Consider the following 13758-nt stretch of genomic DNA (forward strand, 5'->3'; position numbering starts at 1 on the left):
AAAGAATCTGGTATGAAGTTGAAAGGCAGCTTCTTACATTGACCTAAATTACATTTGTATTTAAAAAAAAAAACCAAGAAAAAAAACCCAACAAAAAAACCCTTGTAAATCGCATATTTACACAATGGAGCACGCGAGCAAGCAAGTTCTCATACGAAACCCAGATGTTCATTAGAAACATGAATTTTTCTTCCTTGCTGCTACCATGAAAAGTAAAACTGGGAAAAAAGTCAGCTATGTTGAAGGGATATAAAGGAGTGAGTTAAGTCTACAAAATCCAGGAAATTTCCCGTTAAGACTAAAAATCTGGGGTACTGTTGTAGTTTTTTAATTTGGACCCAAGATCTAAATTAAAGCCAGAGTATCAAGTCAGGTGCTCGAGTTCTCAGCCCTTAGCTGTGGAATTTCCAGGTTAAGTTACTTAAATTTTCCTGTTGCTGAATAAAGCTAAAATCCTGTGTGCCATATATTTGCTCATCATAAAATGTTCTCTCCTAGCCAGTAACAGCTTCTTTGTTGGCGAAGCCTGTCTGGTTTATGAGCTTCCCAGCCTTTGTACAGTGTACTGGGAGTTAAGAACTTCCACATGGCGCTTGCTCTGAGGCTTTTGTGAATAAGCAAAGCAAAGCGCTTGCTCTATGTCCAACAAATGTATCAAATATGGTTTGAATTCTCTGTTTTCAAATGCAAAGGATAATATTGATTTTGTTAAGGTAAATGTCTTTAATTGTATGCTATATAAACTCAACTCTTACTGAGACATAATGGGCTCTGGGCATTCTTCCAGCACAGCAGTACGAAAACGTATCTTTTAGTGTCTCCAGTAGAGAAATGCAGAATTAAGATTTAGATGAATAAAAATTAAATGGAGTACATCCCCAGTCTCTAAAAAGCATATCCTGATGCAGAAGGACATTTACACAGATGGACTTTAATGCTATATTAAGGTCAAAACTCTGGAGTACCTGTTGATGTGGATTGTTTAGTGCTTTCTATTGGGATGGTGCTGGTGGGAATAGGGAATTAAATGAGGGAAAATAGACAATAAGAGAAAATGGAGAAATTGTTAATAAAATTGTCACTGTATGAATCAATCTATCTATCATCTCATCTACAGAAAGTGAATGGGATCTTGATGCAAAGGGCTACTGGGCATCTCATTAACAAAGTACTCTGTACTCTAAAAAAATCCTTATGCATGTCCATCCCATTTGTGAGTATTTAGGAGGGTGATGAGGACAAGGAGACTATCATCAAGTGGGTGACTCACCCACTTGATACTAGTTTATCAAAGGCAATAAAGGTATTTAAGAATAGACCAAACACTCATGCAGCAGATGATATCCTTTCATTTATTGCTAAACTACCATAGTACAGGCAATATATAAAAATATTTTACAGATAGCAAAAAAACCATTACACTGGAGTTTAACAATGTTGTTGTAGGAATGTGAATGATATAAACCCCTTTTCAATTCTTAAAGTTAGTCTTTTGAACAAACAGTTTGATTAAAAGGACATCTGTTATGATGATTTGAGTGACAATTGCTCACTCGTGTATGTATTAACATATGGTTTTACCTGAACATACAGGGTAGGGCTTCAGCAAGGAGGGTTGGACTTCAGGGAGGGGAGGATCACTTTGTAATTACACACACTCATACGCACACATACTCACAAATATGTAAGTCCCAATTAGGCCACCGTTATTAAGACTGAACTGTACCTTGATTCTCTATTCCCAGGTCTCACCACATTACTTGTGTAGTAAGGTACTCATCAGCATCAGTAAAAAAATGGCAGTTTAATCCTGGAATAACTGATTATTCCAACAACACATCTGTGGATTTCTGGGCTATTACAAACACATAAATCATTATGCATTTTTGTGACCCAGTCATTCTAGAACTTTCTACCCAATTTTGCTATTTTATCAGCATTATTGAAAAGAAACTCAAAATACTAACTTTTCCCTAGATAACCACTCATTTGCAGCCTGTATGATCTTTTACAGTACCAGCACCTTCATTTGAAATTAATTGCAATGTGGGTCAGGTACCAATTTTTTCTTTTGTACCCCAGGAACAATGAAAATGGCTAAACAAATCTTAAACTGATCATAGTAGATTAGATACTGACTGGTAGTTAAACAAATTACTATCAGCTATCACCTGCTGCAGTTATCAAGTAGCAGACATTAAAAAAGACAGATTTCAATCTTACGTCAAACATTCAAAAAGCTGGATTATTCATTCTGAACTGAGATGAATAAAGAAAGAATTATAACTTTCCACGTGTGATGGCAGATAGATGACTTACATGTACAGGTAAGAAATCACTGAAATGTAAACGATGAGGAAAACAATTGATTTCTGGAGAATTTGCAATTCACCCAGTCTAAACCCAACGTTGGCATCTCTTCCTATTGCACAGGAATACATAATATAAATAACAAACACAGAATTGCAGATAATCTGGAACATTAGATGGTTTTAAGTGGTGCAAAATTTATGAAGATCTGAATCAATTTAAGATTTGAAATTAAGACAGTCATTTTCTTGAATCCCATCTGGCAGATAATTGTTCCCTATTAAGTAGCGGTTTGGAAAGAAATGCAAGGGGAAAAGTCAGATTGAAATATTTCTAAACATATTTCTGAAGTGTTTAAAGCTGTCTTTGAAGTCTTTGGAAAATTTATCAAATACATATTTTTTTTTTAGGACAATAACAATTCAACAACAATTGCATAGAAAATTAATACACTCAGAAAATGAAAATTGATCCTTTATAAATACTATCCTTAATCCAAAGGTGTTGCATATTTGGTCAGACAAAAAGCATAGACACTTTTTTTGTAAAGATATGGGTTACAAAATATACTTTAAAAAACATGCTAGCTAATTTGAGAACTGTTTTAGATATGTTATTAAGCAGCAGCATTTTATACAATAGAGAATAACATAGTGCTGGTTTTGGAAATATTCTACATTCAGAAAAATGCTGTATTCCTACAAGAAGAAGGGAAGTGATACATATTTACATGGATACAAATAAAGCAAGTGCAAAAACCATGGCTCTTCTACATTCTTTCTACCAATAAAAACACATACATTAGACACTTTCATTCCACCACTGTTGTTCAGATCTTACATTTTGCTCATTCTCATGGAGAAAAACAAAACAGGGATGTCATATTTCACTGCAAGTTTCTTCACGAGCAATTACTCTCCTGGCAAACTGTACTTCCAACATTCATAACTGACAAAAAAATATCTTCCTGGTATCTGTCCACTCCCATTCCACTCTCAGACTGTTTACATATCATGAATGATGATTTTATTCTACGTATTCATATATTTGATGCAGAAGTTTATAGAAGCTCATCCTGTATTTGCAGCCAAAGCTTGGATGGAAAAATGGAAGTAAAAAAAATTGCACACACACACAAAAAAAGAAAGAGATGAACTTCTGAGTTCCGACGAGCCCCATGTACTTCGCATGGTATAACTTTGATGGAAAATGCATTAGAGTTGTTCACCCTGCAGACAACATATTTGGAGGCCTTTGGTACAATGGCAGGAAGGCACTGTGGTGAAACATTCAGATAACTGAGGAAAGACAGAATTTCCTCATGTGCAAGTATGGCTATTTTCCAGATAAAGTGAGAACAAATTACTCACAAAATGGTTTTAACTCTTCCAAGGTTAAGCTAATGCTTCTACAGAAAGAGAGCAAGTTGTATTAAGTAACAAAATATTAATACTGGAAAAACACTGCTCAGCAAGAACAGGAAATAATTTAGTACTGTATATTCTGAAGTTCTTCAGCCTAGCTATATAACTTTAACATACCAATTTTCTTTTTAAAAAGAGACAACGTGTAACGCTATGTCTGAGGATTCTCCTTTTCTCCAGAAATAAATATAAAGTTGGTTAAAGCTGTATCATTTAACTAACAGTTGCATGTAAAAGCGGATAGAGTAGCACAGCCTGACCTCATGTAGCTGTAAATAAAACCACTAAAATGTAGTCTATATTATATACAACTTATGAACTCTTGATCCAGTAGCTGGCTTCATGTGCCTGCATACGTCTGGCTGACTGGAGCCAATTATAGGATCGTGACCCAAGTTCGTAATGGGGGGGAGGTATGTGTGTGTGTGTGTGTTCACATATATCATATGTATATAATATATCCATATATATTTCTATATATGGTTATATTATATAAATATACATGTACATGCACCTACACAAACACACATACAGATTAATATCTATGCATTAAAAATGAGGAAGAAATATAGCTAATGCAAGCAAGAGTATAGCACTTGTAGCACATTAAAAAAAAAGTCCTCTCCCCCTCTCCATAGCAAAGTGCCTGAAGGAACACATAAGAGCAGTGGAAATCTTGTCTTTTGGTTAAAGAGCACATGTTTCATGGGTGCATCCTGCAAAGTAGCTTCGATGGAGCATTGCAGGGGCTCAGGGGTTTGCCTGCCTGGGTCCCTTTGAACACTGAAAAGCCTTTGCTATGAGTCTATGTTTTTCTTGTCTCCTCTACATATTTATGTCTTATAGTAAAAAGGGGAGAAAGATGCTTAAATGGTCAGTGGGGGATAGTGACAAAAAAGAAGGAAAAAAAAAAAAAAAGCAGTCCGCATCATGAACATGCATACTGCAATTGCACATTGCAGGAGGAAGGTTGCTAGTGGATTTGGTGTGTGATTATCTGACTTCAAGATCAGCCATTCATCTTTATACAGAGGACTATTGATAAGCAGTTGCTATGGACAATCACCAAATAAGCAGCAATATTTCTAGACTACATCAGTGTGTCTACAGATTTGAAATGACATTCATTTGCTTCTTTGACAGGCTATTTAAAATCCAGCAACAGAAAAGTGTCTGTCAGTTATTTGGGGACTTTTGGTTTTCTGTGAATGGGTTTTTGGTTTGTTTTTTAAATTTCTCCTATACTTTACAGGTTGGATCAGGGAAAACTAGATGGTCATTTTTGATACTTCCAAGAATGAATTCTGTGAAACCAGGAGCCATACTTAGTCTGTTCTTTCACTCAGCTGCAGTAGAGAACTTCTGACAGACAACTTTTGGCCTGAGGAATTTTTTCAAAAATGTCCAAAACATGAGACTGCATTAGAAATCCATAATACATGTCAGATTCTGGCAAACTGGCAGTTTTAAAACAGTCCAAAATAGCTTATTTGAGGCATGTAAGCCAGTCGAAGTACTATTCAGGTGCTGTTTAACAATCAGTAATTCCCCTGTGCAGAAGTCATTTCAGCTAGTCTGAGCCTCAGTTTTGTTTCTGTAAAAGTCAGCAATAAAAAAAGGCCATTTTCACCTCTGCAGGTAACAGGCTGAGGCTTGGCTATCTCGACATTTGTACTGATGCAACATGTGGAGCTCACAATATGAGCACCAGAATGAGGCAACCAATGACTTTTTGGTGTTGCTGAAATGGGATACAGGGACTTGTTTTGTGACAAAAGAGTTGAATCTCACAAAGTGGACTAATGCCTGCTACCACTCTCCATCTTTCTTACACTAGTGCTGCTGGTGGGTGTTAGCAGAACTTCAAGGGGAAAAAGCAGCAAACTCCCCAAGCTGTGTTATTAATGCCAGTTTGGAATGTGCAGTCAGGAAGGGCTCTGCTCTGGTTCTGAATCTAGGCTTGGTTGAATCCAGAGCTTAGAGCTGCTCTTGTGAAATTCAGATTTCAGTTTAAGATCCAAGATTATAGCTGAGACCTAGGCCAGGTGCTCTGGAAAGTCTAATGTTTCTGTCTCCCACTCTAAAACTGAAGACCTTGCAGAGCTTAAGCACCAGCTTTTACTGGCAGAAAATATATTCTTCTCAATACTCCTGAAAAGATTTCTGTTGAACCGAGAACATACTCTGCAGGGTTTATGCAAGATCTTTCTTGCAATATTTGGGAATCAATTATGCAGCTGCTCTGCTGGTCTGCTGTATTCATATAACCTAATTCCTGCTGTAAGCATCTGGACACATTGGTATTCAGCAAAGTTTACTGTGAAACAACTGAGAAAAGAGTAGTTTCACTGTGTTTTGTAGAATAGAGCTTAGGCTCTGCACTCTTAAAAATATCAGTGTTCCTCATTTACAAAACCAGGAAATATTACTATGTATTTCCTACAATATTATGGCTATCTTTCACTGTACATTGATTATCCACTCATGATGCCTTTTTATCACACTGTGGTAGTAATGACACACCAAAATGTTATAAACTTGCTAGCTGTACAACTGCAGATGGCAGTGGTTATCTTTTATCGTGATAAGCATGTGTCGGTACAGTATATTCTAACACATGAAGCCAAACATAACAAACATACTAACTCACATGGAAATTTAACCTTTCCAGAAATTGCTGGTAGCTTTGCAAAGATAAAGAGACAAGGTGAATATAAGTAAGTGTATAATTCTTCTGGAACATACGGCTTCTGTAAGATGCAATTATTTTCCTTTGCAGCTCATGTGGTTAAATGTTACAGCTGCTAAATGAGACAAGTTATGAGCCAATAGCAGATTCTATATGAAAAGAAACAGCAACCATTTGTTAGAAAGAAAATATCTAAGATGTGTTCATACACTGCCTAAATATTAATAAGGATCAATCATAAAATCTTTGGATTTACTGTGACTGTGATATATTAATCTCTGTTTTATCTGGGTTCATTTTACCTTGGGACAGGTGTTACAACTGCTGAATTGCTCTTTTCACTGGTTCTCTGTGAGCATCCTTCTCCTTCAAATTCCTATCCAGTCTGACAAGAAAAATGAAGAAAACTCCTGGATTCAGCTGACATCTACTGTTTGAAATACTGATCACCGTCCTCAGAGTCAGAAAAAAATGGCTTTTGATCCCAGGTCGGATAAAGGCCAAGAAAGCTTGGGTTGCCTCAGTTTCCTACAACAATAAAATTTCTCAGAAGGGCTTTGAGACCTGGAGGGCAAGTCATTGTTAGTGAACCGCAAAATGTCATTATTCTTTTATGGAATATATTACTCTTTCTTCCCCCATTTCCCACCCCACCCAAATAAGCACTAATATATAACCTCCCTTGCTTTGTGCGGTGTTCAGGAATGACATATCACTTCTCCCTTATTACTAAGATAGATCGATACATAGATAGATATTTTGCAGCAGGCTTGAAGAGTTTCCTCAGACAGATGCCCTGGTTATACAAGAACAATACGATCTTTGGACGAAAGGAAGGGTGTCCTTCTCGATGTTTACAGAGAGAGGTGGCGAGCTGCTTAGTCAAGGCTGTCAGCTTGATGCCAATACATTGTTCCTTGCATTGAATTGGTGCCTTGAGATGAACAGTTAAGGAAGCAGGAGGTTGCAGGGGCACTGGAAGGATCTAAGAGGTCAGTTATGGAAGGATTCGGTAAAAGTTGTCTCACAAATCTCTTCTTCTATGTCTGATTTCTGGCAGGGAGTCCAGAAAATTCCTTCCTGATAATTTCGTTAACTGTGAAATAAAAGAAAGAGTAAAAAATGTTAGAGCACTTTCAAAATCATAAGAAGTAAAAGCAATCCTTGGGCAGTTTGCTGTTAAGCTGAAAACATCCCCTCTGTATTCATAACATAATTTTATTAAAACCTAAAACTTTTAGTCCTATTTACCCAGACTACATAGTTTTGGAAGGCAAAGGGGAAGGAGCGGAGAGAAGGGGTTTACACTGTGTTCAGCATGCTTCAAGTACCATAAAAACACAACTGAGAAGCTGTGCCATGTGTCCAGTACATGCTACATCCCTTACGTACACAACACTTGCCCTCTTTCACAGACATTTCCTTTACCTGAGGTAAAAAAAGAAAAATCTGTAAGTATCTAAGCATTTTAACATTTTTCACTAGGCTGAAGTAAGAATATTTTGAAAAGAAAAAGACCAGGTTTGGAGGAAATATAGTGGACAGTGCTGAAAACACAGAGAGTGCAATTCAGGTGAAAAATTGTTGGGTTTTTTGTCTTTGGTTGTTTTCTGGGTTTTTTTTAAATCTTGCTGTAGACTATTTGCTCTACATTTTTATTATAGTTTGTTTGTAGATTGTAGTATAAGCAAACTTCCATGCACCGCTATGATACTTGGAGAGGCTGGGACAGGCTTGTTAATAGAGCTCAAGAGAAAACACTGAAGAACATGTTACATACAACAGCCATTCCTTCTTGTCTACCTTCCACACTTATTTGCCTAAAGTACCCTTTGGTACCTCCTGGAACAACAATTCTCTCTCTAGGCTGCACTTTCATTAGGAGAGACCTAAAACATGAGCATTTTGGTGCAAAAACTCCAGAACTGCCTGTTTTGGGGCTCCATTTCACATGCAGATCCTTGGCGCTGTATTCACCAAGAGGGTCCACAGTTTGGAAACTTTTTATCAACTTTGACAAATTTGCCTTGAAACCAGAAGAACAAATTTTCCAAGGTTTCAGACACCAGATCTAAATGATTTCTCCCTATTGATATTTAAGGGCTAAGACAAGGACTAACTCAAACTAAAGAAGACCCTCACCCAAGACTGATTAATCATCAGGTAAGCAGGTGTAAGACTCCTTCATATTTAGGCTCCTTTCTAACAAATGTTTATGAAAAAAATTAATTAACATAGTATTTCACCACTTCCCACAATTAAAAAAAGAAAGGTGCCCAATCCCTTATTGTCTCTGGGAAGGGGAACATATGTACTAGTTTTTAACAGTTATGACTAGTAGTTTGAAATCTCCCTCCACTCTACACGCAATGGAATTTATCTCTGCAGAAGTAAAAGCTATGTTTTACACAAAGCTCTGTCTTCTTACTGTCTGTTGTGGTGGGCTACACTCCTCAAGGACTAAGTGTTTGCACAGAGCATGGCACAGACACTTGATGGGAGGAGCAGGGAACCAGTCCTCTGCATATCCAGGTACAATAAATTCTCCTGAAGGGACCTCATAGCCTGTGTCACACAAGGCAGTTTCCATTCTTCGGTGCTCAAAAGTCCCACCATTAACAGCCCAGAGTTTAGCTCTTTCTAATTCCAGCCAGGAAATGCCTGATTTCAACCAGATTGGTGCCTCTTGGAGAGGACATGGGCAAAAAAGCATGGCTGACAGCAGAACTCCTCTTCTCTCTTGCTGCCCAACTTTCTCCCTGCCACCATCACCTGCTGGCTTCTATCAGCCTTTTGGGTGAATTCTTGCAAATAAAGCACATATGTGGGGTATTTAATGTGTTGCTGCTCTGCAGTGCAAGCAAGCAACCAGTGGGAGGTGAGGTTGGTCCACTTTCAGGCAAAAAAACCTCCTTCAGCTCAGTTAGAAGAGCTTCCTGTTTGCTCTACCCAGGAAATGAGAGGAGCAGGTCTTCAATGGAAATTTTTCACAGCCTCAGCTAAAAATAGCAGTGAGGTAAAAGAAGTGGGCACCCACTCTTACAGGGTCATTTCCTTTCTAAAAACAAGTGGGCTGAAACTGCGGGCTGATTTATTTATCGACACGTTTGTCTGAGCAGCCCGCATACCAAAAATACGGTGATTGAGTTTCCTTTCATTTAATACAGCCACCACTTGTGGAAATATCAGAGCCAACAGTCATCCTAGGAAGGGTTAAATATTAAGTGAAAAATGAGCAGATAATTAAATGGAGTTTATTAAACCTACAGTCTTTTGAAAGGTCCGGTTGTGGTTCTGTTTCCCAGTCTGAGCTTTAGGCAAAGTAAAATCCATTGTGCAGCACCAGCAGACCATGAGCCTGAAGCCTGGCCAGTGTGGGGACCTCCACTCGCTGGCCCCGGGCAGGTTGGACAGTGTGGTAAAGGGCTTAGCCTGCAAATTTCACTTTCCCTCCTGTGTGCTGCATGGGAGGCCAGCAGTGGGTTTTGTGGGCTGAGGTTATAGGGGCACTACAATCTGAAAAGAGTTTAAAAGTTGCAGGGGAACAGTATGAAACATTAACCCCATAGATGGGCTGCAGGACCATGCTTGGGCACTGCTGGGCTCTCTCTGTGCGAGCACTTACAGGTGGCAAATTGGATTTTCATTGTAAGCATCTGAATGACAAGGGAGCTTCGTGTTAACAGTTGGCCTGAACGTCCTGTAATCACCCTGAATTTCAACTAAATCCAAATGGTGAGGGGAATGAGGTGCAGTTTAAGCTGGGCAACACTAGTCTGGGAGCTCTAAGGGAAAGTTGTGTAAATCAATGATTGTCCCAGTACAAAAAGTCCTAATCTACAACCAGAGCCCCTAAATCTAATCAATATATAAACATAACAGGAATGGATCCCAAGGCAAGTATCTCCCTCCCAGCTTGGAGTCACCTCCAGACGGAGTCTAGTGAAATTACACATCTTTGGTGATCTGCTCTAGATTTGGGAGCATACAGATCCAGACTCAGGTGTAATCTCAGTGACTTGGGTTTCAATAGAACAAAATCAGCAAACTGAGACATATCTAAACTTCAGAGGAAGCTGAGATCATGTGCGGAATTTGCTATTCTGAGCTCCTATCTATCTTTTTTTGGTAGCATGGTTAAAATGTATCTCAAGTATCGGTTCTCATTATTTGTTCGTTTCTAGCTGAGAGGAAATGGAGATGATGTGATTAATAAATAAAATATTGTTTAAGGTGTCTGGCACGTGGCAGCTCTGGAGCACACTGCTATTGATCCATTTAATGAGAGAGAACTGATTAAGTGGGGCCATGAGAACATATGCAAAGATAATGAAAGATTAAATAATAAAAAAGGATATTGAAATTACAGTTGACGTCAGCCATCCAGACCAAGGAAACGCCTAGTTAGGCCTGAATCCCTTCAGCATATCCTCTCTTAGATACTGCTGTGGTACAAGTATTACAACAGCCTCAGTGCTTGGAGATCCCCAAGTTAGCTGAATGCGAGAGGCTGGCTGAAATCATGGGAGAATGTCTGCGTTCTTCTAATCACTCAGCTTTGATGGGTTAGAGTCAGTCTCTCAGGCTCCAGTCCTCAAAGACATTTAAGACTCTAATTCACATCCTCTCAGATAGAAATCTGGAGTGTATTCGCTTGCGGGATGATAGTGGGTTGTATTAAATACCGAGCTTCAACTAGTAGTCCAGAGACAGAAAACAGTCTCCAATTTTAGCTGGCAATGAGTCAGGCTCCTTGTAATTGATTATACACACGCACACACACTCACATGCATGCGTGCACACACATTCACACACGCATCTGAGGAACAACTTTACTAGCGTTACTCCATGTGTATGTCTGGAATAACACCGATGAAGTCGATGTTGTCACAGCACTATACCCGTGGCAGTGACTGGGGTCTTGTGCCCTTTGGGGATCCTGCAAGGGTGAGGGTCTCATCCGAGGAGGCAAAGCGCAGCTCCAGCGGGCTCCTCCCTGCATCAGGCACGGACCCTGTAATATTCCATGTTTGCTCTGCTAACACAGCCAAGAGGCATTTTTACATGCAAAGCAAACAAAAGACACGCAGGGAGGAACTAATGGCATAACAGGGACTGAGGAGGAAAGTTGAACCCTGAATTTTTAGTGTGCCCTCAAAACGTGACCAGGCAAACCATGGTCCTAACATGGTTCTAGCTGCTGCCTGGGAGGACAGGATGTTTTAGCCCAGCATGCACAACCCCATCTCTCCTTCCCTGCCCACCAGACCCCAGCTACTTCAGGACAGCTCTGTGGTACACAAGTGGGGAAGAAAAAGAACAAAAAAAAATTAAATTAAATTAAATTAAATAATATTTTAAACCCTTTAAGCCAAATAAAAAGGGGCATGACTTTTTAATTGAAAAAATAAATAAATGAAGGTTAAGAGAAACACACAGCTGGAGAAAAGGCAGAAAAATACCAATTACCTTTCTTTTTGATTGCTTGGATCAAAGATCACAGTCATTCTTTTTCATATAATGTTTTGTATCCAGCTAAGGTGTGTATCTATCAGCTCTGAAAAAGATTTGCAAAACCATTTTTGAGAAAAAAAGGTAACCTTTGACCTATGTTGCAAGGCCAAATGTTACAGTCTTCAGCTACTCTTTCATTTTGTAGTTTAATTTATTAAAAGGACATTTCAGCATATACAATACATAAGGCAGAACTTAACCACTGACCTTTCTGTTTGCTCAGATCCAGCACTAGATTTCACTTTTTTCCCCTCTTTTCTCAACTGATATTATCTAAAAATAACTATGCAAAAAAATTACACTCCTAAATTGATCACAAAACATGCGAAATGCTGATAATTTGATCTGAGACTTCAGAGGCACAGGAGGTCCATGCGTCTTGTAAGTCAGGTCTAAGACTAGTCACTGCCTTTTGCAAAATTCAGTTATATTATCATCTTAGTGGCACAAATAAAACATGACACATTTATGCCAGATCAAAAGTCAGTCCCTTTTAAATAAGAGACATAACCGCAGTGGCCATGTAAATTAGTCTTTGCCTTAATTGTAAAGAACAGGAAAGATATGCGCAAAGAAATTATGAAAGTTACAGTCTTTGCTTCAAACACAAGGTGAATGTTTTTTCTCATAAAATGGCAATATTTAAAATTATGTTTCATTTTTTTCTGTCTGATCTTTTTAGAATTCTTTTGACTTCATCATGAAAGCATTTGGCACTTCTGCAAAACCATGTGGCAATTAAAAAAAATAATTGCAATATTAAGGAGGAAAAAGTGCTTCTTAAAAACTAAGTTAGTTTTGAGTGCAAGATTCAGAAGTATCTTTGCTGCTGGATTTCAGGTGACTATATATAGAAAAGAAATATTTTACTTGGCTCCCTAAGATTGTACAGCCACGTATCGTACACTGGAACCTACCACTCAGTACACAGACTATTTTATATTCTGCATCCTGGAAAATCAGCTTTTGCACATGCAAGCAGAGCAACTAATTGACTGGTAAATACAAACCTAGGTGTATCAGGCACAAGGAGCCCAAACCCAACAAGCTGTTGGGGGAAAATACCGTGTGGGGGTGGGTGGGGTTGTTTCATAAATCAACAGCAATGAAAGGCTTTTTTTCTGGAAAACGGGGACATATAACCACTAAGAGGTTCTTAGCTGTAAAGCTTTACTTCAATTACACGTCAAAAAAAGATTTTTTACTCCTTACTGAAATAATGTCAATAAATGCACCCTGCAACTTTTCTTCCTTGTCCTGTTTGTAATCTATGTAGTCTGTGTAAACTATAAACCTCTTCAATGCCATCCAGCCCAACAGCAATCAGGTCATCTCCATTAATTAAGGAAACTCTTGGAAGAAGTTACTGATCTCAAACTAAGTGGCAATTCAAGTCCCATGATGCATTTTTGCTAATAGTTTCAACGGGCTCAAAAACCATCGGCATCTTTCCATGAATTTAACATCATAATATAGATATCTGATGGAAAACAGAATCTAAATAAAATGCATATTTTTGGCTAAAGCCTGTCCCAACTGAAATCAATATCTAAACTCCTTGTGATTCACAGGATCTGGATTTCACTCACGATATTTAAAATACCCTTCCTTTACATTTCAATATAGTTCCAGAGTGAGGTGCAAAAATACAATGTATCTATGTATGGTACTATCCTACCCCAAATCTTTAACAGGAAGCTGGGTGTGCCTGTAAGAAAAGAGCAGAAAATGAAGAAAGCATTTCTGCTAAAAAAAACTTTCAGTGTCCTAAACGTACCATACATCAAAACTATCAAGAAGGAAATACTCAAAACACGAATC

At 38.4% G+C, this 13758-nt stretch overlaps 1 protein-coding gene across 3 annotated transcripts in view; it reads right to left on the reverse strand.

Annotated features, from left to right (window-relative positions):
- Positions 1 to 1103: 1103 nt before the first annotated feature.
- Positions 1104 to 13758, reverse strand: part of NFATC2 (nuclear factor of activated T cells 2) — a 94366-nt gene continuing 81711 nt past the window's right edge. For 2 of the 3 annotated variants that reach the window (XM_049816698.1, XM_049816700.1), the window contains exon 10: positions 1104 to 7519. In XM_049816698.1, coding sequence (XP_049672655.1) covers positions 7464 to 7519 — 56 coding nt within the window. In that variant the 3' untranslated portion in view covers positions 1104 to 7463. Of the gene's footprint in view, positions 7520 to 11892; positions 11981 to 13758 lie in introns of all 3 variants that reach the window. The other variant, XM_049816699.1, reaches the window with a different exon arrangement.

Source organism: Accipiter gentilis, chromosome 14, assembly GCF_929443795.1.
Source record: "Accipiter gentilis chromosome 14, bAccGen1.1, whole genome shotgun sequence".
NCBI classification, from domain to species: Eukaryota; Metazoa; Chordata; class Aves; order Accipitriformes; family Accipitridae; genus Astur; species Astur gentilis.